A 27086-nucleotide genomic window follows, 5' to 3' on the forward strand; every position below is an offset into this window, starting at 1 on the left:
ACCTTGCGCCGTGCAATGCACTGACTCATGCACCCTGAGAGGCCCTGATCTAAGGTCATCGGCCCCAGGTGAGTTTTTTATACTTCGGGGATTTTCAGATAATGTCTTGGTTCAGTACCAAGGAACAATTACTTTTATCAAATTACGAAGTCCACGCAAGCGAAGCCGCGGGTAACTGCTAATATAATTCATATATATATAAGAAAACATAAAGGTCCAATAATACTGCCTTTAGGAATTCCCCTCTAATACCATTTGGGTCGGAAAAGAACAAGAGTTGACCAAGAGAGGTCAGACAGGATAGATGAAAGTAAGGAGCCTAACACAAGTAGTGGGAGCAATGCCAGGACTCGGCCAAGGGCCCAGTGGTCGCCAACCCACGCTCCCAAGTTGAGAGCCCCTGGGGCCACTTTTAGTCGCCTCTTATAACAGGCAGGGGATACCGTGGGTGTATTCTTCATATGTGTCCCCCACCCACAGGGGTAATGGAAATGAGAGTGATATGATCAGTACTATATAACAGGCCTTTAAACCCAGTGGAAATTCCTCCAATAATCATTCATTTTTACAAATCAAGGCAATGTGAAGCCACTAAGAAGGTAGGAGATGAGGTATATACAGTATATCCTTCCTGACACCATGATTCATAATAATAATAATAATAATAATAATAATAATAATAATAATAATAATAATAATAATGTTATTTGTTTTACGTCCCACTAACTACTCTTTTACGGTTTTCGGAGACACTGAGGTGCCAGAATTGAGTCCCGCAGGAGTTCTTTTACGTGCCAGTAAATCTACCGACACGAGGCTGACGTATTTGAGCACCTTCAAATACCACCAGACTGAGCCAGGATTGAACCTGCCAAGTTGGGGTCAGAAGGCCAGCGCCTTAACCGTCTGAGCCACTCAGCCCGGCACCATGATTCAAACATGCAACCTAACTCCATAACCAGAAAAAAAAATTTTAATTTTTTTTTTTTTTTTTTGCTAGGGGCTTTACGTCGCGCCGACACAGATAGGTCTTATGGCGACGATGGGATAGGAAAGGCCTAGGAGTTGGAAGGAAGCGGCCGTGGCCTTAATTAAGGTACAGCCCCAGCATTTGCCTGGTGTGAAAATGGGAAACCACGGAAAACCATTTTCAGGGCTGCCGATAGTGGGATTCGAACCTACTATCTCCCGGATGCAAGCTCACAGCCGCGCGCCTCTACGCGCACGGCCAACTCGCCCGGTATATTTTAAATTTCATCACTATACAAGGATATCAGATTGCATTTGAAAACACAGAAATTAAACAAGTTCTTTCAAATTCAAAGCATACTTACATTCTCAATGGGCACAGCATCATGGTTAAACAGGACAAAACGTTCCCACTGTGTGGATAAACGGAGAGAAGATTGGTGTTCTCCCAGACCATATATATTACTAGATGGCAAAAGAGAAGAGAGCTGAAGGAACTGGTTGGCAAAAATAAAACCACCCACATCCTGACAGTTGAAACTGAAAATAGAAAAAGAAATTCCGGAAGTGAAATAAACATATTTAACTCTCAATCAACTCCACTAATTACTGTAACCTCCCAATACAAAATAAAACAGAAAACACACTAATATATTTTCCACCACTCAACAATGTGTCAATGTACATGCATCTCTTCATCTAAATTTTGAAGGAGTAGTGAAAATAATGAATTCAGAATGTTATTTTCTAAATGGCTTTATTAATAAAACCTAATTAGATACTAATATTTGACTTATTTTTTTCTTCTTCTTTCGAATACCCCAATTTGGGACTACACCTGTTCAACCATTGGGCTTTGATTTTTGCCTAGTATTGTCGCAAATTCTACCGGGATAGCTCCTTTCATTCCTGACCAGGGGGTACCTTTCTTCTTTATTGCTTTTTCCAGACTTTCTTCATTATCTGTATCACAGCCTGTCTATTTTGTAAGTCTGCCAGCCTCAGTTCTTTTATATACATTTCAGTCCTGCATCAGCCATGTGATATGGACTTTCTTGTTTTGCCAGAAAGTGAATAGGAAGTTGATCAGTGTGTTGGGAAACAATCTTGCCACATGACCATAGAAAGCAACCCTCCTTTTCCTGGCATAGTCAGGGGGCCTCTCTACTGGGAAGAGATCTGAATTGTGATATCTCCAGTATTTCCAATCTTCCAGTACTGGGCCTAGTATCTTTCTGACAAGGGAGGGTCACGATATGTTGTCGCGCCAATTATATTAATGTATAGTGCAGTTAATCGTGAAACAGAATATACAGTGTATACACCATACAAATTTTAGCTGCTTGTAGACTATTACAACCAGAGATACCAGTCATCACAGTGACGATGAAAATACTATGACTATAGAAAGATAATATGAATTAGGGGCTGATGACATTAGATGTTAGGCCCCTTTAAACAACAAGCATCACCATCATCATCATCATAATATTATGAATTATTGTGAAACAAATGGATTATTTGCAATGAACAGTCAATAATATGACATCAAACACTCGACAACAGTTTTCTGATCTGACTAGATGATCAGATACAAAAAATACACAAAACAACAATAGAAGTTTGGTCCATGCATACCCATTACTCACAGTATGTAAATCTAATGAAAGCAAGTTGGTCACAGTGCTCAAGGAAACACTTCTCCGTTAAGCCTCCTTCAAAGTACTCCAAGGGTGTTTGAAATACGCCAGGAAAGTATTTAGTATAGCAGCAATGAAAAGAAAGCAAATTTGATAAAAGTTAGAGAATCATGCTGTCGTATGTTAATACGTATCATTGTCAGAAGATTCCATAACTGTATCTGTCATAAATTTCACAATATTGGATGGACGGAAGATTAAAAGTTCAGCAGTCTGTACAATGCCAGTACACTTTGCCGTAATTAGCTTCTTGATGAATTCAATGCCTCAGGAACTGTACAGTTGTACAGTTATCTCTATTGGCTGCCCAGGGGCGAACAACAAGAAGTACTCTCATATGTGACTCTATATTTGGCCATATTGCTTGTTCTAGGAAGGCCTTTAAATCCCGCTTGGTCACATTAGTAGATTTGCCTGCAAATGCCTTGATATTCAGTAAACTGTCATACCGTATTTGCGCGCATATAACTTGCCACTGCGTATATCTCGCACCCCATTTTTAACATTTGAAATTGCAGGGAAAGAATCCCCACACATAACTTGCATTAATTTCTGACATTGTCATAAAGACATATAGTACATACACGAAATAAAGTTGGGGTATTCTGTGGATGTGCCTAAATTAAATATCGAGACTGTACCAATTGCTGTTATGGTACTTTCTATGTGATAGTACAAGAAGAAGCTGCATTTCTTTCTACCTGCAAAATCAGTTGAGCCTAGCTGTTGTAACAAAAATATCTAACTTGCAAACCCTGCCCCAATGCCGCATACCTAGTCAGTCAGTCACACACTGCCATCCCTCTCACTCTTCCGTCTTTGTCAATATGCTTATTGCTACCCCTCCGGCAGAGCTGATCATATGAACTGGGAGTGTCTCCCTGTCAAGGCGGTCAAGTGATCACGATATTAGGTATCATCCATCTGCTGTATTGTCGACAAGTACCAGTATTCTGTCTTCACGTTTCATTGTTGTTTCTCAGTTAAGTTTTCTTGTGTGGTTGATCTTTAATTTATGGAGAAATGTGGGAGTTATGCGGCTGGGTTCAAACTCAAAGTGATAAAATATGCTGAAGAACATGGTAACAGAGCTGCCGGTCGAGAATTCAGTGTGACAGAGTTTAATGTTCGCTACTGGCGTAAACAGAAAGTAGCCCTAGAAACCACCAACCGAACACGTAAGGCATTCAGAGGGCCGAAAACTGGTAAGTTTTCTGAGCTGGAAGACAAGTTGCTTCATTACATTACAGAGTTGCAAAATGATGGCATTAGTATCTCGCACGAGATTCTACATTTCAATGCGAACTAGCGATTAAAGGAGGAATCAGCCGTTCGGATCTGAAAGTAAGCCGGGGTTGGATCCGTAGATTCATGATACGAAAGGAATTGTGTTTGCGAAGGCAAAGATCTCTTTGCTAGAGGATGCCAAGTGATTTCAGCGACAAAATCATAGATTTTCATCGCCATGTGATAGCAATGCGGAAGAAAAACAATTACCTTTTATCTCAAATTGGCAATGCAGATCAAACCCCGATAAACTTCGACATGCTATGCAAAACCACCATCAACAAGAAGGGAGAATATAGCGTGTTTGTATGTACAACTGGGTGTGAAAAAGACCATTGCACTGTCATACTAGCAATAACCGCAGACGGAAGAAAATTACAACTGTACGTTATTTTCAAAAGAAAAACAGTGCCTAAAGCAAAGTTTCCCAAAGGCATTCATGTATGGGTTCAAGAGAAATGATGGATGGATAGAGCTCTTGTCCAGGACTGGGTCCGTATGGTGTGGGGAGCACGGCTAGGGGCACTGCTTTGACGCCCAGCAATGCTAGTGTAGGACAGTTTACGCAGACATTTGATGGAAGACACGAAGAAACATCTTCAGGATTTTTTTTTTTTTAATTTGCTAGGGGCTTAACGTCGCACCGACACAATAGGTCTTACGGCGACGATGGGATAGGAAAGGCCTAGGAGTTGGAAGGAAGCGGCCGTGGCCTTAATTAAGGTACAGCCTGGTGTGAAAATGGGAAACCACGGAAAACCATCTTCAGGGCTGCCGACAGTGGGATTCGAACCCCCTTTCTCCCGGATGCGAGCTCACAGCCACGCGCACGGTCAACTCGCCCGGTCTTCAGGAAATTAAAACTGATCTTGTTGTAATTCCTGGTGGATTAATACATTGTCTAAAGCCCTTAGATGTTTCCATCAACAAGCCCTTCAAGGACAACATACCTAAAATGTACGCCGAATGGATGGCAGGAGGGGAGCATGAGCTGACAACAGCATGCAAAATAAAGACGCCGTCAGTTGAACTTGTGTGTTACTGGATTATGTGGGCATGGATTATGGTGTTGACAGACTTTATTGTGAAGAGTTTCTTGAAGACGGGCATCGCAAATGCGTTGGACGGAAGTCAGGATGATGCAGTATGGGATGGTGACCAGAATGAGGCATGCGAGAATAGCTCGGAGATTGAAGGCAGTGACAATGAATAGGGTAAGTACGCCAGTTGTATTGTTTCAATAGCCCTATGCAAATTTTACGTTTTTTCTGGAATACGTTCTTTTGCACAAAAATCCCTGCATATATCACACACCGAAAATGTTCACACTTATTTTTTGTCAAAACCGTGCAAGTTATATGCGAGCAAATACGGTATTTGCAGGCCAGTGGGCTCTGACATGAGGACATACAAATAGGTTAGTAGAGTACCATCCACCACAATCCCTGGCATTATCATATAACAGTGTGTGGTTGCCAAATATGAATTCAACTGCACCAAAGATGGGCTTGCTTCCTTTCATTGCAAGGGTTCATTCAGATCTAATCTTGATTGATCAGCATTAATTACTTGATCTGGTGACAGGCATTGCTTGTCTATGAAAGAGTGCATTTCTCTCACGAATTTATGAGCTATTTCTTCAATATCAGTACCACTTCAACCAACTGCTTGCTAAATTTGTGGGTTATTTTCCAGCAAACAATATTATTTTGTTTAAACTTTTTTTTACCCATAAGTTGGAAATTATCTTCTTAAATTGCATTCCCCAGAGTCACAACATATGGTCATATACTATTGCATATTCCTGTCTCCTTCTTATAAAATGTTCATGCATTTCACGGTTTATCACATCCTGCAGGCTGCTTTGGTCTGATGAGCGCCATGAGCATGTTTTTGAAGTTTTGTAACATGCTCCTAACACATCAAAGGTTTTCAATGTTGCAAGGATAGGAAAGGTCTAGGATTGGGAAGGTAGCAGCCATGGCCTTAATTAAGGTACACTCCCAACATTTTCCTGGTGTGAAAATGGAAAACCTCAATAACGAACTTCATGGCTGCCGATGGTAGGATTCAAACCCACCATCTCCTGAATGCAAGTCCACAGCTACGTGATCCTAACTGCATGGCGAACTCGCTCGGTAATCACAAGTGCACTAACCTCTGCTATTACAGCTTCTTCTTCTTCTGACAACTGTTTGTTTATTTGTGTACAAATAACAAGCTCTTCACCTGTAGGTGCATCTTCCAAAATACCAAAGTAATCCACGAACAGTTTCATAATTACCGCATGTCTCATTGTCAACGACGGCTGTACTGTACCAACTTGCTCACTCTGTAAACACACTTCCACACCATACAGATGGTGATCTACTCTATTTTGCGTCCAGAGTTAAGAGCATACTACGGGCTCTTGTGAGCTTTTACATTTAGTGGACTCACCCAGAACTGATGATTTCGAAGTCTTTAAAACTGGATCTTTACTGCCTTATTTAATAGGTTAATGGTCATAGGTGGAGAGTACATTCATTCATTTAGTGACAAGTAATTCATACATTCTCGATATGCAACGTGATTTTGTAATTTACCTGACAGCAGTGTCAGCGCGCTGGATGGAACTGCGCATGCGCTGTAGTTGGTGGTTTATGACTCCACTGAACACACGAGTCCAGATCTCTCCAGGATATTATAAACAGTGTTGGAGTGTAAGGATTGTTTTTTGTAATAGAGAAATAATAGTGACCTAGGTATAAGTAAGTGGCATTAAAGGTATGGCTGATGTTCCATTTGCGAAACGTAAACCCGGGGAAATTTTAAGGCACAGAGAACGATAGATAGCTTGTAACGTCTACAATTATATAAAGACCAAGAATCAGGAGAGAAGTGTGCATTAGACTGCAAGGGAAACCGCTGAAGCATGCAGCATTTCAAGAACCACAGTGTTTAAAGTTTGCACCGAGGCTACAAAGAGTCCCTTTGTGTCACCAGGTAAGAAGAGAACGCCGAAAACAACGAGGTGAAACAGCAGGGTATTGAAATACAATGACTTTGTACGGAGTGCAGTTAGACAGAAAGTGCACAAGTTTCTCATTAATAATCCACCACCAACACTAAATTCTATTCTGTCATCTGTCAATAGAGATCCAGATCTCCCGGATTTTAAAAGATATTTATGAACGGAGGGGAAACAAAGCCATGCTGATTGAAAGCGACAGTGTTGTGTCTTGGCGCCAGAGGTATTTATCACAAGTTAAGAAATTCCAAAATGTAAATAGAAACATTGCTTACACAGATGAATCATTTGTTAATACCGGGATAACAGTGCAAAAGACGTGGGTTGACAAGTCCATAAACAGTCTGCGGCATGCATTTTTAGCGGGACTTTCCAGTGGTTTGAGGGCGCCTACAGCTCGTGGGCCACAATTTGCGTTAGTGCATGCAGGTAATGAGCACGGATTTGTGCTGAATGCAAAGCTTTTATTTTTGTGTAAGAAAAACACTGCTGACGGTCATGATGAAAGGATGGTGATTGTTATGAAAAGTACTTTAAAGAACATATTCTCGCAAATCTCCCACCTCAATCTGTAGTAGTCACTGACAATGCTTCCTACCACAGCCGAAAGAAGAGAAATTGCCAACTAAGTCATGGAGGAGAGAGCGTACGCAGGAGTGGCTTCAATCACATTGTATTGCTTACAGTGAGGACATGCTGAAGATTGATCTGATGAACATCATCAGTAAAGAAAAATACAAATATGATGCTTACGTCATTGACAAAATGGCTAAGGAAATGGGACATACAGTTCTTCAACTGCCACCTTATCACAGCAAGTTAAATCCGATCGAACTTGGGTGGACTCAGGTGAAACATCACATTAGTATGAACAATACTACTTTCAAAACAAAGAACATTCAAGAAGGATTTGAAAGTGTGATTGTAGAAAATTGGAGTGCTTATGTTCAGCATGTGAATACAGTTGAGGCAGATATGTGGACTGCAGATAATCTCCAAGATGACACAGAGGTTCTCATAATAAAGTTGGGGGACAACTCTTCACAAGAAGAAATGTCCAGTGAACAAGATGACCAGCTTGATGATGACTAGCAGGGTACTGGACCACTGGAATAACGTTGTCTGGAGGTAAGATTGCAGTCTTATATGTGTGTTGTATTTCAACTCATGAATTTCTCAGTCTCTGTCTCTGATATGACAACTTACCATTCATGCTGTGTTACGTTTCTGAGAACTCGTGATATTATTATTATTATTATTATTATTATTATTATTATTATTATTATTATTATTTGCTACTCACCTGCAATAATGTGCATGACAGAACATTCATGCACTTAAATTACGCAGATTTGTGCCTAATGAGAAGCTTGTATTTTTGTATAACAAAAAATGCTGACGCTCATTATGAAATGGATAGTGATTGTTTTGAGAAATATTTTTAAGAACAGATTCTCGCAAATTTCCCACCTCAGTATGTATCATTTGCCTTTCATCGTCCAATATATGTTATGCGATTGAATATTTGTTTACTTTCTTTCATCTACTCATGTAATAATATCAGAAGTGCCATATGTTAAGAACAAAATTACTAGTTATTTCTACAGTCAGTGGGACGTAAAGCTAAGAACTTGTTATTTCTGGGTGCTATCTTCGCCTCTGCAAGTGAAAGAAACTCACCGTGATCTGTGCATATGTTGCTGCAACAGGTGATTTGTATCCTGTCACTGACCTAGGCTGATCTTGCAGCATATATTGCCAAATTACGTATTAAACTTGATCCATATCTAACGGATGACTCAGGTTAGCTTCCATGTCATTTGAATTGTTCTGACTTAGGCATACCAAACGTAACTAAAATTCCAAAGTAAATAAATAGTAAATTGTCGCAGTATTTATAATCCGTTCCAAGCATTGTTATGTAAATCAATTACTGTCCTCGGATTCCCCATTCCTTATGGAATAACATAGCCTTTATTAAAAATTGTTTACCCAAATTCTGTCATTTTTGCGAGAATTATAATAGATGGGTGGAGATTATAATGTCGCGAAGGATCAAAATTTCGTCCAGATGAGGAGCTGTCTGACAATGCCTCCAGCAGCAGGTTGTACTACTCGCGTTGAGTACTGTACAATAGCTGCCCTGCTACACTCGCTAGACGCAGCAACACTGGTGCTGTAAGAGCTATAGTACACTCCTAACTCTGGATGGACAATAGTAAGGGCAGCACAAACCCGTCTTGTGAATTGTGACCACTGCGCTGCTTGCAGGTAGATACGGGAAACCTACACTGTCTCACCTATAACTCCCTCTCCTCTCTATGCCATTGCACCATAGCGAGGTCTTGGCAAAGAAAAGAAAAATAAAGGCATACCTGCCAACTTTCAAAAAGAGAAATCCAGAAGATCCTAAAATGGAAAATTTTTAACAACACGCACATGCGTCACAAAGTCTTAAGACATAGTGAAAAAGGACAGCAATGGGGGAGATTACAAACAATACTAATACAAGTCAAATACATGTTATGATCACCCCCGAAATTAAATACTTACACAAAGTTACATCTTGATGAGTGCTCATCTGTTTTCACTTAACATTGGGAACAAATCACACAGTACACAAACAGTGCTTTTCTGCACTTTTATTTTATTTTTTATTTTTTTTGCTAGTTGCTTTACGTTGCACCGACACAGATAGGTCTTATGGCGACGATGGGACAAGGAAGGGCTAGGAGTGGGAAGGAAGCGGCTGTGGCCTTAATTAAGGTACAGCCCCGGCATTTGCCTGGTGTGAAAATGGGAAACCACGGAAAACCATTTTCAGGGCTGCCGACAGTGGGGTTCGAACCTACTACGTTCCGAATACTGGATAGTGGTCGCACTTAAGCGACTGCAGCTATCGAGCTCAGTTTTCTGCACTTTAAACTTGCGAGTCACAATATGAATGTCACCGTCAAAAATAAACTAAACATGTACACTTATTTACAAAATCTGTCAAGTTCACTGTATACAGGCTATTATCCATCACAGGTTGGAGAGGACAGATGGAGATGAGTTGCTTTCTTTGCTTTCTTCAGAAATTCTGGAGGTAAACTTCTCGAGTAACATGGACCAATACTTCTGGTTTTCAAAACAGAAATAGAATCCAGAATTACATTTGCCACTGAGGACCTAAACTCATTTCGGTTCTTTTTCACCAAGCTCAACACACATTCACACTCAGCACTGCTGTGCAGTAGAGTCAGAACAGAAAGCATTAGCCTGGATATCCTATCATACTTAGGAAGACCATCAGCTCCACGAATGTTCATCAAGCGAGCCCATTTGGTGTCAGCTGTCAGATTCTCACTCTCAACAGTAGCACTGTCATCAATCTGAAGAGCTACAAATTGGTTCTGAAGCACATTCATTGCATCCTCAACCGACTCACTGTCCTTCCTCGGCAGCAATGAACGAAACCATTCCATACAGAATTGTACAGAAGAAAACTGGGCATCTTCAATTTTTGAAACATCTGCAACCTTCGCATGTTTCAGTACTTCATCATTGAGAGGGAACTTGTTAATAATATAATCACATGCTGTGCAGAAGTAGCCCCTCGCAGATGAAAAGAACGTTGATTTATCTCTATCATTAAGTTTCTTCACCAAGTTCATTGTCTCAACACCAATGACTAGCTCATCATTGTCTCTCTGATTCTCAATAGAATGGTATGAAACTTTTAATCACTTTTGGTTTAACAAATCTGAAAGCAGCTACTTTAACAGGCTCATCATTAGTTCTAGTTTGAATGTGAGGGGAAGCACTATGAAGTGTAGAATTGAGATTCTCAAATAAAGGAATGACAGCATTCAGGAAGGCACAATATGCCTTATTTAAGCCTGATGACAGAACCATAAAAAAACTATTTTGAATAATATTCTTATTCTTCAGCACAGGAGTGTCAGCTTTTGAGACACATGCAAATCTTTTGACAGCAACCAATTCTGATGACTCAGTAGCTTTCCTCTTTTCATGGTCTTTGGAACTACCAGACTCAGCTTTTGGGATCGCAAATGATGTCAAGCTAGTAGTTGTTGCACACTGAGCATTAACGAGCAGCTCATCTTTAAAGAAACCAAGTAGAAACCATTGCTCTAACAGCCTCTGCAGACACCTTCCTAACTATAGCCATCTTGTGCAAACATGTTTCAGTATCTTCTTCGTTTCTTTGTCGTGAAGATCTTGGAATTTCTTAAGGCGTTCCTTCCTCTTACAACTCTTTTCTAAATAATAGAAGATGTCGACTAACTACCTGCACCATTCTCAGCAGCCAAGTTGATCAAATGGAATGAGCAATCCAGTAAGAAGACAGATAACTGTGCTTCCCTTAAAACAGCAGCAACTCCATTCTTCTTTCCAATCATGACTGGAGCATTGTCGGAACAGAACGCTACACAATTTTGAATTGCTATTTTGTAACACTCTAACTGTGAAATTACCAATTTACCACTATTATGTCCCATTGAAACACACACCAAAGCTGGGACAGACAACAATGAACTAATTATTTTTTCCTGCTTTGCCACAAAACAGGTGACGACAATAGGGTAAAGCTTAGCATTACTATTATTGCTCCTATCCGTAGGTAAAAAAACTGTTCACGTTGCATGTAACCAACGAGTTCACTTCTTGGATCTGTAGCCATTTCTTTCAAAATGTGTGAGGTTTTCGTATGACCTCAACCATATTTTGTTTGCAATTTCTGAACCTGGAAATAGTTTCCTAAACAGAGCACCAGCATGACTGACAGCAGCTAACGGTATATTATGTTCAATTAAAAATGAAATGAACAAGCATTCCGCTCTTACTATGTCAAGGTCAGCTCCAGAAGAGGTAAAAAGAAAAAAATTCCGACTGCCATCCTTAAATTTTATATTGAATACATGTTTAACAGATTTAATGTGATTTACTAATTCTGTTCTTCCTCCGTGAGAAACATTTATATCACACAAGCACATGGAACATAATGCGAATATTTCGCCTTTCTGTGATCGTATAAAACAAGGAAATTCAGCAGAATATACCTCCCTAAAAGATTGATAATATTGATTCTTAGTTGAACTCATTACGAACACCACTAAAAATACTAAATTGCTTACAAATTCGTCACACAATTCCACGAGTTTCAGAACTACCGCCAATGTTACTCACACCCACACACAAACAAAGCCTTCAGCTGCTACGAAGCACGATGCAGTTATTAAGTTATTATATATAAATTCACAGCCTGCTACTTTTCGTTGATTTCTTTTCTTCAAAATCACAGCCTGCTACTTGTTTGGGAACATCTAAGGCCGCTATTGGCTGTGGACGACTAGTGGCGCAACTTGTGAATAATTGCTCGGTTCATACCGGAAAATAGTCAGTTGAGAGAATGGCGTCCTACGAAGAACCTCTTCTTCCTGCCCTTCTATTAAAAAGTAAGAACCAAACGGTTACGAAAGTACGGAAACATCCTATATTTGTTTCTCGGCTGACTAGAGGATTATATTATACATTGCTTGACGATCTAAATGAGGATGACAGTAAACTTTTCAATTACCTGCGCATGTCAAAGTCCTCATTTTACGAATTGCTTGGCCACATAACAGAAGAAATGATTGAAAACGACGCAGGACTAAACAAGTGTTTCCCCGTTGAGCTGTAATTCACTAATATAGCCATATAATGGATCAATGGTACTTGTGAATGTAAACGATTATACAATTTTTATGGGTATTACATATTTCCGTATAAGAGTAGTAAACGTTTTATAATACTCACATACCGGACGAGTTGGCCATGGGGTTAGGAGCGCACAGCTGTGAGCTTGCATCTGGGAGATAGTGGGTTCGAATCCCACTTTCAGCAGCCCTGAAGATGGTATTCTGTGGTTTCCCATTTTCATACCAGGCAAATCCTGGGGCTGTACCTTAATTGAGGCCACGGCCGCTTCCTTCCAACTCCTGGCCCTTTCCTATCCCATCGTCGCCATAAAACCTATCTGTGTCGGTGCGACATAAAGCCACTAGCAAAAAAAGAATATAATACTCATCTAGAGTATTCTTCTCACCTACAGGTTTTGCTTCGAATTATGGAATAAAGTTCTTTAAAATGCTGTTCCAAGAATTCAGTGTTTCTATTTTGTTAGTGTAAGCTTCAGTTCTGGAATCCCAAGTGACCGGTTTTCATTCTACCTCAAAAATGGTCTTCAGTATTTATTTGACTTTCAAATAATTTTGCCATCTCCTTCATTTGCTGTTGTAGCTAATTTGATGTCTCCATGTTCAATACATAAACTATCACAATAAACAAAATATTCACTCTACCACAGCACGAGACCAAACAAGGTCATGAAGAAAGATAATGGTTAGGTGGATCGCTGACTCAATTGCGTTCTATTGTCCGCACTACGTCAAGCTGGTGTGAGAACACAAACTTGAGATGTTTCCGTACGTGCGGGGAGGTATATCGGGCGACTAGTTGCGCCACTAGTCGCCCACGGCTAATAGGCTACATTTACTGCAATGCCCCGTCACGCAGTTGAGCAACTAAAAGTCGCCAGAACAGCTGCCGGCTCAGATCACGGCTGGCAACTAGTTGCTCAGTTGCGCCATTAGTCGCCCGTGGCTAATAGGCTCCATTTGATCCAATGGTCCGTGACTCGCCAGAGCAACTAGTTGCGCCACTAGTCGCCCAGGTTAAGTGAATGAAGTAGCAGTTGAGGTCAAACAGGTGACAAAAGCACGGTGATAATCAACAATGTGATTATCGATACATTTACCGGTCAAATTTCAAACACTTGCATCTCCGATTACCAGCTACTATCGAAAGTCAAGCAAATCCGATTTGACCGCAGAAAGCGAAAACAAGCGCGGATATTCAAAATCGGTACAATAACGTTGTTCATCCGTACAACCGTAAAACACACTCGAAATCTGTACATTTTACAGAAAAACCGGAATATAGATGTTGATTTCCGTAGGGAACCTGGTATTATAAAACCGGAATACTTGGCAGGTACGTAAAGAATAGGTCTATTTTACAAAACTTCAAAAATCTGCTCAAACAACAGTGCTCATCAGACCCAAACAGCCTGCAGGAAATGATAAACCATGAAGTGCATAACCATTTTATAACAAAGAGACAGGAAAACACCATAATACATGATCATACATTGTGACTCTGGCCAGGTATCATATTGATTGCTAATACAGGACAACACAGATAGGGAGGATTAAAATTTCCATCCTTTTCCCTTGGTTGTTTTGTCTACATCTTGTATGCGTCAGCCAGATATTCTTCCAGAAACTTCTTTTTTTGTTACAGGGAAGGAGTGTGTGTTTCCGATCATAAAATGAAAATATTTTAAAACATTTAAGCTCTTTAGGCTTTTTCAATCGTGAAACTACCAGCGTTTTGCCCCAGTATAGCAGTGGGCTCATCAGTTGGATTGCTACACCTTTCCAAGATGCTCGCGGCTAGTGTTCCGTTGAGACACCACTTATGTAGGACAATGTAGTGACGGTGCACTAGGGGAAGCATGTGCTCCACTTGTATAAATGCCTGCCTTTGGCCTTTATATCAAAAATAAGGTTTCTTGATGGAAACCATAATTTAATTTCATCGACTGCAAATGTTAAAAATATTTAAGCTCTTTAGGCTTTGTTTTGTTCTATTCTCAGAAACAACTGCCGAGAACCCTCCTTGTGAGAATTCTTCTCTCTCTGACTTCCATCTTCTCAATCAGGCTTCTTCTATTTAGTGAGAGGTATTCCATGGCATACAGGGCTTCTGGGCAGATGACCCTTGTGTAGTGTTTCAGCTTCATATTTCACAACAAGCGATGTTCTAAGTCAGTCGACAGACGTTCAAGTTTGTTAACTCCTGTTGAGAAGGCAGCTTTCTCTGACAAGTTGAGTTCTTTTTTTGCTAGTTGCTTTACGTGGCACCAACACAGATAGGTCTTACGGCGACGGTGGGATAGGAAAGGACTAGGAGTGGGAAGGAAGCAGCCGTGGCTTTAATTAAGGTACAGCCTCAGCATTTGCCTGGAGTGAAAATGGGAAACCACAGAAAACCATCTTCAGGGCTGCCAACAGTGGTGCTCAAACCTACTATCTCCCGAGTGCAAGCTCACAGCTGCGCGCTCCTAACCGCACAGCCAACCCACCCGGTCAAGTTGGGTTCTATGCAGTTAAAAAGGTACTTCAATTTCTCCACTGACTTGATTTTAACCTTTTCTAGTGATATCCCTCTGTTAGCCTCTTTGATGCTGATGAAGTATTTGGTTCTCTCCAGTGACACTTGGAGTGCTTTGTAAGAGAGTTTGCCAACCATATTTCGGATTTCCAACATTCTTTTTCCTCAATAGATAAAGATCTTACTATTCTTCTCACAACCAGGAAAGGTTTTCTTTTGAATGTTTATGAGCCAATTGACCTGGATCGCCGCTATTTCTCGAGATTCAGCAATCAGTGCCACGCCATCTTTTTTTTTTGCTAGGGGCTTTACGTCGCACCGATACAGATAGGTCTTAAGGCGACGATGGGATAGGAAAGGCCGAGGAGTTGGAAGGAAGCGGCCGTGGCCTTAATTAAGGTACAGCCCCAGCATTTGCCTGGTATGAAAATGGGAAACCACGGAAAACCATCTTCAGGGCTCTACGCGCACGGCCAACTCGCCCGGTGCTCTTCCCTCTTGTGACCCAGGTAGAACCAAGGCCTACTAAATAGACAGGCCATAAGGCTCCACCTCCACTTTGGACACTACGTCACACAAGTGGCCGGCCGCTTCTATTCTCACGTAACTTGTAGGTTGAGATGAACCTTGCAGCAGTGAGGTACAAAACACGACGTGGGCATAATTCACATTATTCACACATTCGCGATATTCCACACATTATGGTACTACTTACAGGTAAAGAAATTCGCACATGTAACACAGACCTATGGAATTTCGCACACTGCGGCGCTATTTACAGGCAACGCAAACCTATGGCGTTCCTCACCACAGGGACCCGCACCATCCCGTGGTGTTCCTCACATAGTGGGTACTAAGCATAGGCAAGGCAGAACCATGGTGTTGTTCATCCCATGGTGTTGCTCATATAGGGGTACGAATCACAGGTACTGTAGAAGCCGGCAATGCACTCTATTGCTATTAATCACAAACCTATTTGGTACCTAACGTAGTGGTACTACGCGCAAGTAAAAGAGACCCATGGTGTTTCCCACGTGGTGGTACTAATCACAAGTAGTCTCATAGTTCTAATTTGATCATAACTTGGTCGTCCCTTTTAGTCGCCTCTTCTGACAGGCAGGGGATAACGTGGGTGTATTCTTCGTCTGCATCCCCCTTCCACAGTGGGTTCAATTTGAGCGACACGGACTAGACTTCAAGAAGGTTTCCAGAGAAAAAAACAAAATGACTATACAAAGAAAAGAAAAATTTATAGCCACAAATACTTTAAATTTTGTTCGTACATTTAAATTAAAGAATAACATTCCACAAGTTTCCAGAGTTTCTCTCTTCATTGCTTCCAGTATAACGCACCAAACAAACGTGACAGAATATTACTAACACCAATATTCAAAAAAATCTTTCATATTGGTGCCTCCCTTCACTCTTCCCACGAAACAACCTATAGGCATAAGACCTACCTGTGTTGATGCGACATAAAGCAACTTGTGAAGAAAAAAGAAAAAATCATCAACCGCTGTCCTCTGTAGCAAGTAGCAACTTTGCATGTGCGGATTACGGTTCATCAGCAGCAACTTCATGTTCACGATTACAATCTACATGTCTATACTCACTTTGTGGATCAGTAGTAGAGTTTCAGATAGTGGGTTCAAACCAGGCAGAGGTAGTCAGAATTGTGGAGGGGGGAAGAAAAGGCCATTCGATGCTCCATGTTGTATGATGTTGGAATGTAAAAGGTCTGCAGTATAATACATTAATTAATTAAAACTCAGCCACACGTGCCCAAGAGAAATTTGGAACGCCAAAATTGACAAGCAAGCAGCTAAATGGTGTCAAATAAAAATGCTAGCACACGGTAGCTAAGGCCATATTATTATTATTATTATTATTATTATTATTATTATTATTATTATTATTGTTATTGTTATTATTATTAAATGTCCATGATTAAGTGATTATCTCTTTTCCACTCACTGATGATACAATTCAGGCATGGTGAGTGGAGAACATATACCAAGTTTACAGTCTAAAAACTTTATATTTCAAATTTATATAATGAAAAATTACACCTCTTTGAAATCAGTTGTATTTTGCTGAAAATACAGGTTACTGCATAATGTCCACTTACAGCATTAATTTATAATAAGAGAACTGACCTTAAAGGTTTTCAATTATTAAAAGATGTAAAGGAAAGTGAAAAGAAACAACATAAAATTCATGCTTTTTATTTTCATCGCGTACATCACAGTTGCAATATTTTGAGGTTTACATAAAGAAAGATGTCCAAATACAGTTACCCATATTTTATTATTTCGCATTCCCCTATTTTTCATGTATCAATCATCAACCTTGTTATTGCAGTTTATGTCACGTAAGGATACACATGCTGGTTAATGCATTAAATCCGGGTGAGTCCCATATCATTTACTTCGCTTCCATGTGGCTTGCTTACGTAGATAATCGGCTTATTATTTTACTTACAGATAACTTTCTTGCTTTATTGTGGTCCGCATTGAAAATAAACTTGGATTGGATTCATGTACTTCGATGTATCACAGTGAGATGTTCCCCAGCCGATCATTGAGTATTTGGCACCTTCAAGGACATAAATTGCTTCACATTATATGATAAGCTATCATATAATGCATCTCTAGACGATTCTACTTTCATATGACAAACTACACGTGTTATCTTCAAGTTTTAACATAGAATTTTTGACATTTTATCACTTGTCAAGCGGTTTATATTTTTGGTTGTGAGCGTAATTAATTTCCATGATTTTATTTTTATAGTTAACAAACAAGAATACTCCAAAAATATAAGTTAAGTATAAATAATCCATTCATACCTAATTTCATAAGAATAGATTGCAGGTATCCATTTATACTGGAAGAAATAAATACCGGTACTCAACTGCTGTAGTTTTTGCTAACGTCACAAAACACTATATTTATTTTACATCCACAAAACTTTGTTGTAATTCACTTTCCTGCCTACTTCATAATTCATTATCACTGATACCACAGTATGATTATTGAAACTGAAAAATGTATTAATATATATACACAGTACAGTATGTGTGTCGAAATGGGAAGCAAGTTGAAACTTTATTTATGTTGTAAACCAGCATTGTTTGCAGTCCTGGATCCTGATTTGTGATCTCATACCATTCTATGCTTTCCTCCTGACTATTATTGACTTTCTGTCAAATTCTGATGATTAATCCCAGTGATAATACCAAGGTACTGGTTATTTGAATCTGTCCTGTCACTTACGTTGTTCTCACATTCACTTCCAACACTTTTACTTCTTTCCCTTTTTCACCCATTATCGCTTTCTTTAAAAGAGCTTCCAAACACCAATTATCACTTCTGTAACATCTTCAGTTCTTGAGATATATGTATCCTCGTAAAAGGAATTCATCTCCGTTTTCATCCCCCCCGCAAATGTGAGTTTCCTTATTTTTAAAGCAGATTCCATATACCAGTTTTCACGTTTTTAACATCTTTAGATTTTTTGGTATGTATATATACATTCTCATACAAATAAATCAACTAATTTTTCAATTCCTTCACCCCCCCGTTAAGGGTCTTTTTCAAAAACCAAAGAATACGTCTTTCCTTATTTTTAAAGGAGATTCCAAATACCAATTTTCACATCTGCAACATGTTAAGTTTTTGAGATATACTGTAGATACGCTAATTTTAAAAATTCACCCTCTTTTTCAGTTCCCCTTCCCAAGTGGATTTTCCGGAAAAAAAATATTCATGTTTCTTTACTTTTACAGGAAATTCCAAATACCAGTTTTCAAATCTGTAATATGTTACGTGTCTGAGATAATTTGCAGATATAGTTTTTTTTTAATTCACCTTGTTTGTCACTCCTGTTCCGGATTATCCTAAAACACAAAAATACGTGTTTCTTTATTTTCAAAGGAGATTCCAAATTTCAATTTTCATGCCTGTAACATCTTCAGTTTTTGAGATATAAGTCTCCTCATAAAAGGTGTTCAACCGCTTTTCCATCATTTTACACCCGCCTTAATGGGATTTTCCGAAAACAAAAAAATACACGTTTCTTTATTCTTAAAGGAGATTCCAAATACCAATTTTTACATCTGTAAACTTTTAAGTTTTTGAGATATAGACACCCTCATTTTAAATATTCACCCCCCCCTTTTCACCCCCTTAGCGATGGAATATCCAAAAATCCTCCCTTAGCGAGCAACTAGATGTTAATATGAATGTATCCCCAAAATTTCATTTCTTTATGTCCAGTAGTTTTGGCTCGGCGATGATGAATCAGTCAGTCGGTCAGTCAGTCAGAACAAGTTATTTTATATATATAGATAAGATGAATGGCGTTCTACATAATGTTTGTAAGAATGCTTTTAATGAAGAGCCTTGGCATTTCACATAAAAGGCTGCAAAGGATTTACTGGTTATTACTTTCAAATACAACTCCTAAAGACAAGAGAGGTCAGAACAGGAGTGGCAATGAGATTCCTGGAAGTGATTGTGTGCAAATGCAAGAGCAAATTTCAAAATACGAAGTTCAAGTGACCCACTATTTATTTATATATATATATATATATATAAAATTTGCTGGGGCCATCAAGGACCACGTTAAGTCTTGTTGCATTTGACACTGAACTTGGCCTTCTTTAGAGCCCAAATTTCCCTCATTCTTTGTGAGTGGGCCTGCTTACGCTCCTCTGTCCAAGGGGCACCGTGTCTTCTCTTCAGTTGCTCGTCTCGGTTTAGCCCGTTCGTCAATATTTTCTTGCGGAAGAGATCTCTGTTAAGGGCGTCTTCAGCTGAGATATGTAGCATTTGCAGGTCTTCTTTGGTATTTCTAAACCAGGGAATTATGGTTTTGGGGTTTGAATCAAAAAAGTGAAAGATTTCTTTAGTTAACTTTCTTCCGTCCATTCTTTTCAGATGACCGTAAAATCGTGCCCGTCTTTTTCTGATTGTGTCAGTAATTTTCTCTATTTTGCTGTAGACTACCTTGTTGGATCTCTTTTGATGGATTCTGGATTCCATTTCTATACTTTGATCCCAAAATTCCTCTCACAATTTTGCATTCTCTTTTCTCCAGTTCTTCAAGGAGTCCTTTGTTGGCATTTAGAGACAGGGTTTCGGCTGCATATAGAACTACTGGCTTCAGAACTGTTTCATAGTGACGTATCTTGGTGTTTTTGGGAAAGGCATTTTTTGTTGTAGATTATGCGGGATGTTTGGTAGGCTATTTCCAGTTTGCGTACTCGCTCCTGAAGTGCTTCCTTGTCCAGTCCATTTTTCATGATGATCTCACCCAGGTATTTGAATTTGTCTACTCGGGTGATGTCCCCGTATTTTGTATGGAGTTTTGGTGGAACCTCTTTGATGTTAGTCATTACTTCTGTTTTCTCAAACGATATCTGCAAACCAGTTTGTTCGGCAATTTCCTTTAAAATTTCAACTTGAGCTCTAGCGGTTTCTATGTCGTTTGAGAGAACAGCAATATCATCGGCAAATGCTAAGCAGTCTGTTGCGATCCCCTTGGATTTGGTTCCTATTCTAAATGGACTGTAGTTGGTTTCCTGTAATCTCACCCGCCAGGTTCTGATGATCTTATGATCTTTTCAAGACTCCTGTTTTCGGACTCCTGTTTTGATGTCCAAGGAATGCGAGAGACATCTGTGGAACTTCACCTTGGATTTTGTATCGGTCAGGGTGGCTCTAATTAATGCAAGCAGTTTCAAAACAACTCCAAATTCATTTAAGATGTTTAGCAGGACTTCCCGGTCAATGGAGTCGTACGCTTTCTTAAAGTCCACAAAGACAGACACATACTGCTTGGACCTTAGTGTACAATATCTGATGATCGTTTTGAGATTTTGGATCCGTTCAGCTGTTGAGCGACCTTTTCTGAACCCTCCTGGTATTCACCTATTTGATGTTCGACTTGTGCTTCCAAACGCTCCAGGATGGCAAGTGATAGAATTTTGTAAGTCACAGGTAGCAAAGATATTCCTCTGTAGTTGTTGATGTTCTTCATGCTGCCTTTTTTGTGTAATGGATGGATCAAAGCTATTTTCCAATCTTCGGGTCGGGTCTCCTTGTTCCAAATTTCTTCTATTTGCTTTTGCAAGATATCAAGTGATTCCTCTGGGGCATATTTCCATAGTTCTGCTACTACTGAGTCTTCCCCCGGCGCTTTGTTATTTTTGAGACAGGCAATGTGGCGCTTGATTTCATCTCTGTCGGGTGGTCTGGAATCTGGGTACCTGAGTAAGGGTTCCTTGGTCTCAATGGCGCTTTGCGGTTTAGAGCAATTAAGTAAATTCTTGAAGTAATCTGCCAGAATGCTGCAATTTTCTTCATTTGACGTCGCCAGTGTGCCGTCCTTTCGCTCAAAGCATAGAGATGGTGGTTTATAGCCAGTGAATTAGCGTTTGAAGGCTCTGTAGTACTCTCTGCTTTCATTCTTCCCAAAGTTTTGTTCTATCTTTTCAATGAGAGATTTTTCGTATTTACGTTTCTCAGTTCTGAACACCCTAGCTGCTTGGGCACGTTGGGTTTTGTAGGTTTCCCAATCAATTTCTGATTTCGTAGAGTAGTACTGTTTCCACGCATTGAGTCTTTCTTGGAGGACTAATTCGCAGGTAGCATTCCACCAGGCATGCTTTTTGCTTCTCTTGATTTCTGCAACGTCTTTGGCGGCCTCAACAAGGAGACTTTCGGGGTTGTTAAAGTCACAGTCATTTGGTCTAGCCTTCTCCTGGAACTCCTCGACCCTTTGCCGAAGTTTATCATTGTCGAAGCGTGTGATCTGTTTGGTTGTCTTCCTTGTGTTTGCGGGAATTGGTTTGAATTTGATAAGAGACATATAATGATCTGAGGCCACACTGATGCCTTTCTTTACCTTGACATTCATAATCTCAGGGCTGTTTCTCCTGGAGATTGCAACATGATCAATTTGGAACTCTCCGAGAGCTTGGACGGAAGAACGCCAAGTCATTTGGTTTCTGGATAGATGGTGAAAGTGGGTCGACATGACCTGCAGGTTGTGATTTTCGCAAATGGACACCAGTCTTTTGCCGTTGGGATTGGTTCTTTTGTGAGCAGGGTAATTTCCTATAATTTTCTTGTACTTCTGTTCACGACCTAGTTGGGCATTGAAGTCACCCAAAAGAAGCTTGACATGGTGTTTGGGGATTTTGTTTAATTTTTCATCCAGTAGGTCCCAGAAATTATCAACTTCGTCTGGATCAGACTTGTTCTTATCGTTTGTAGGAGCATGTGCGTTAACTAGGGTGTAGGTTTTGTTCGCGCATTTAATTGTGAGTATAGACAATCTGTCATTCACAGGTTCGAAATTTGCAACCGATTTAAGGATCTTGGTTCTAACAGCAAACGCGGTTCCAAGCATCACAGCTCCATTGAGGATTCCTCTTTGCGCTTTGCTCTTGAAAAATTGGTAGCCTTCGGATTCAAAATTCTCTTCATCTGGGTACCTTGTTTCCTGTAGGGCCATTATGGATATCTGATTTTCGTGAAGAGCTTTGGTGAGGGTTTTCAGCTTGCCAGTTTGTGTAAGTGAATTTATGTTAAAAGTTGCTAGAAAGGTTTTAGATTTTGGCCTGAGTTTTTGACTCTTCGGGGTATACCGAGACGCTCCGACTCGTCTCTTGCATGATGTCGAGTCTCCCCCAGAATCCGAACGAGACTCGTGCGCCGTAACGTTCACGACGAGGGATTTATCCGAAGATTTACCCCCTGGGGTATGTTTCTTGAAATGTTGTGCCATCATGATTTTTGACTTGACTTTGCTTTGGACGGGTACCCATCCTTTTACAACTAGGGTTGTTAGCCCTAGAGGTTGCCTCAAGATGTTTTCTGGCTTCTGGTCATTTACCAGTCTTTGCCGTAACCCTGGCAAGGGACCAGGTTTTTTTTTCATGGTGGTATTTTATTTCCCTACTACCCTCTGACTCTGCTGGTGGCAGAGCCAGCGAGCTTCCCCAATTCCAATGGGATGCGCCCGATGGAGGTAACCGGTAAATCCCCACAAGGGACTATTTATTTATTTATTTATTTATTTATTTATTTATTTATTTATTTATTTATTTATTTGTGTCTTTATTAAGTGGCGAAGTTAGGGCTCTTGGCCCTCTCTTACACTTAACCACATACAATTTTTTTTTTTTTTTTTTTTACAGTATTAATCTAAAATATCATTGTAATCAATTACTGTTATTGAGATATGTAAGTCAGATAAGGTATTACAATAATACAATTAATTACGGTTACTACTGACGAAAAATTATAGGAAAAATAGGGAGTGGATAATAACAAAACAAAAAAAATATCAACTTATAACCTAAGGAATATCTCTACAACTAGCTTAAAAGAAAACTTATTCAAATATAAGGCTAAAATAAATTAAGTGAATATTAGTATGTTACAATCTGAGTATACTAAGATCGATGATAGTATGTAGTCTATTTCTACGAACAGTCTATAGCCTGAAATAAGAGTAGTAAGAACGTAAATGGGATAGCCTATGAACTTAAATCTAGTACGTAATTTTTGGTTTCATTCACACGTCATTCATTCTTACATTCATTCGAGTCAACTGTATGTACTCTGGAGGAATTTACGGTAGGCTGTTTTAAATGTCCTAGACGAGCAAGACTTTTTAATATCTTAATGAATGGCTGTAGGTATTTGTTCGATGCGGTGCTATTTCAAGTAGTGATCCGGAGCGCGTGTTAATTTTGTGGAACGAAGAAAGAAGCCTGAAATTGGACGATAGATAGGTGGGGCTGTTTGAAGAAAGCAACTGATAAATGAGGGTCATTTGGTGCGTTTTTCTACGGTCATTTAAACGTAGCCATCCCAATTTTTTGTAGTATGGTGTTATATGAGCATCATGTCGGAGCTGGAAGGTATATCGAATGCAAGAGTTATGTACACGTTGTAGCTTGTTCACAGGTTAGGTCAGTCAATAAACTGTCACAGTAGTCAAAAATTGGAAATAGAAGTGTTTGTATGAGTTTTAATTTAAGGTCCAGTGGGAGAACATTTTTATGGCGCTTCAAAGGATAAATGGATGCATGTACTTTTCTGCACACATTAGTTATATGCTCACTCCAGGTCAGAGTCTCATTTAAGGTGACCCCAAGGTTTGTAACAATCTTGGAGTATGGCACTTCAGTACCATCAATGGTAATTGGAGGAGGATTGTGATTACTATTTAGAGCACATAGTAATTTTTTGTGTCCAATTATTATGCTTTGGGTCTTTCGTGCCTGGCAAACGTTGTGAGTCGTCGTAGGTCTGTATTCACATGCTGGATCGCTTCGCATATACTATGTACACTGGTATGGTAATATACCTGTAGGTCATCAGCATACAGATGGTATTTACAGTGGACAAGTGGGGATGAAATATCATTGATATGCAGGCTGAATAATAAAGGTCCCAGCACAAATCCTTGATGCACGCCAGATAATCTGATAGCCCATTTGGACATAACATCGTTTACTGAGACATACTGACGACGATTTGTGGGGTAGGATATAAAGAAATTTAGCGCATTCCGGTCTATGCCAAGGGAGCGCAATTTTGAAAGGAGTAGTTGTATGCTGACTGTATCAAATGCACTGCTAAAATCAAGGAGCGTAAGTACCGTCACCTGTCGTTTATCCATAGCAAGCCTGATATCATCTGTTACCCGAAGAAGTGCTGTCGTCATACTGTGGCCCTTCCTGAAGCCAGATTGCAACGGGTCTAGTAGTGAATGATTTGTGAGATATTCAGTTAGTTGCTCGTGAATTAGTCGTTCAAGGGCTTTCGCAAGCGGAGGGAGTATTGATATAGGATGGTAGTCTGATGGATAATTTGATGTGGTGTTCTTTAATACTGGAATCTCTAGAGCATCCTTCCAAATGTCTGGAAAAGTTCCTGAATTTATACAGTAATTGAAGATATGAGTAATGATCGGTAATACTGCGCCGATGACATTTTTTACAAAGCCTATTGGAATATGATCTGTTCCTTTCGCTTGAGATTTAATGGAATTTAAGACTCGTTTTACTTCGTTTATACTGACAGTTCGCAATGAGAATGTTGGTTCAATATTCAAGTAATTGTCATCTTCGTGTAACGGGTTTCCGGATTGGGGTCGAGTTTCTTTGATTTGTTTACCAATGAAATGAGAGTTAAGTGTGTCCAGCAATATTGTTGGAATATGAGGTTCTTTAATTTTTCCTATTCCTATTGAACGTAACTGATTCCACGCATTAACTGTATTGAGATTTTTGGTTTGATTTCTGATATATTTAAATTTATTGTTTCTAATTAATTGTTTCGTTTTGTTCCGTAGACGACAGTATTGATCGAAATCCATTTGCTCTTTTGTTGCTCTGTATCGGCGAAACAAAGCATCACGACGGGCCATGGTTGCTTTTATCTCAGTGTTAAACCACGGAGCAGGAGAGCGAGAAACCCTTGCCTGCAGGACGAGAGCATGCTTGTCATACAGTCCTAACAATAAGGAGTTAAATCGATGTACTTTCAAGTTCAAGTCGTGCAATTGTCGTATGTCGTCCCAAGGCAAATTATATGCGTCATATTGTAGTAGGGTTAAGTCTATATTTTTCATGTCTCTGTAGTTTATATACTTAGCTTTACTATTCGGCACCCGCAGTGAGTAGCACAGATAGATAAGATCGTGTGTAGAGATACCAGGGACAGAGATTTGTCCGTGCTTGACAGCCTTATGGGGATTATTTGTCACTAAGTAGTCAATTAGAGTGTAGGTTGAGCCGCTACATGTGTGTACATGATTAGTTGCGTCTAATGGTAAGATGGTCATGTGCATTGAAATGAACAGTCTGCGAAATCGGTCCGAGTCACTAGTCTGGATTAGGAGATTTATGTTAAGATCACCGAGGATTATGATGTGTTCGTAACCTGGTATAAGTTTCAGCAGATCCACTACAAGTGCGTCCATATTACTTACCGGTACCTTGGGTGGCTTATATACTACTACTGTTAACACTTTCTGGTGGTTGACAATCGCCTCAAGGAACATATATTCAGTATGCGGAGTGTCATTGGGGGAAGATTTACAGATTATTTTGCTCTTAATGTCGTCTCTACAGTACACTGAAACACCACCGCCTAGTTTACCTGCGCGCTCATTCCTGTATAAAGTATACCCATCAATTTTTACAAGCGCGGAACTGATACTGTTAGTCAACCAACTTTCACTCAGACCGATTAAATGCATATTTGTATCAGTAATTATAGAACGGACTTCGTCAAAGTGACTTAAAAGTGATAAACAGTTAATGTGGCAACATTGCAGGGTTCTAGGAAACTGCGAGAAGGCATGTTTCAACAAGATTCCTGTGGGCTCGTGTTGGGGTAGGGGAGCTACTGGTGATTGTGAAAGAGGGTTGTCATTGTCTTGGAATATGTCCGGGTTGATGGCATGCAGGAATTCCTCATCTGCTACAAGTACAGGCTCATTAGTCTTCGCCATTATCATGCATAATTAAGAAACACTTACCGAGAATTTCCCAGGTACATTCACTGACTCAATTCGCACACACTCAGACACACACACACACACAAATATATACACATGAAAACTACTGAACATTTTAAAACTTAAACCTTAATTCACTGTTACACCTGCTGAGTTTAGAGTTCTGTTCAAGTCACCTACAGTACTAATATATTCTTTCCTTCCATTATTTAGTAACACTACTATACGTCCTTCGACTGTCCATACCCGCGTATGCCCTAGGATATCCCTAGCTCTGTTTAGAATCTGTTTCCGGATACTCGTAAGCGATTCAGTTATTAGAAATTTAGATCCTTTGAGAAGTTTTTTGACTT

At 39.8% G+C, this 27086-nt stretch overlaps 1 protein-coding gene across 3 annotated transcripts in view; it reads right to left on the reverse strand.

Annotated features, from left to right (window-relative positions):
* The window catches only part of LOC136864504 (lysosomal alpha-glucosidase), a 350034-nt gene that overhangs the window by 293398 nt on the left and 29550 nt on the right, over nt 1–27086 (reverse strand). For all 3 annotated transcript variants that reach the window (XM_068226300.1, XM_067141562.2, XM_068226301.1), the window contains one exon: nt 1335–1509. In XM_068226300.1, coding sequence (XP_068082401.1) covers nt 1335–1509 — 175 coding nt within the window. The remainder of the gene's footprint in view (nt 1–1334; nt 1510–27086) is intronic.

Source organism: Anabrus simplex, chromosome 2 (genome assembly GCF_040414725.1).
Source record: "Anabrus simplex isolate iqAnaSimp1 chromosome 2, ASM4041472v1, whole genome shotgun sequence".
NCBI lineage: Eukaryota > Metazoa > Arthropoda > Insecta > Orthoptera > Tettigoniidae > Anabrus > Anabrus simplex.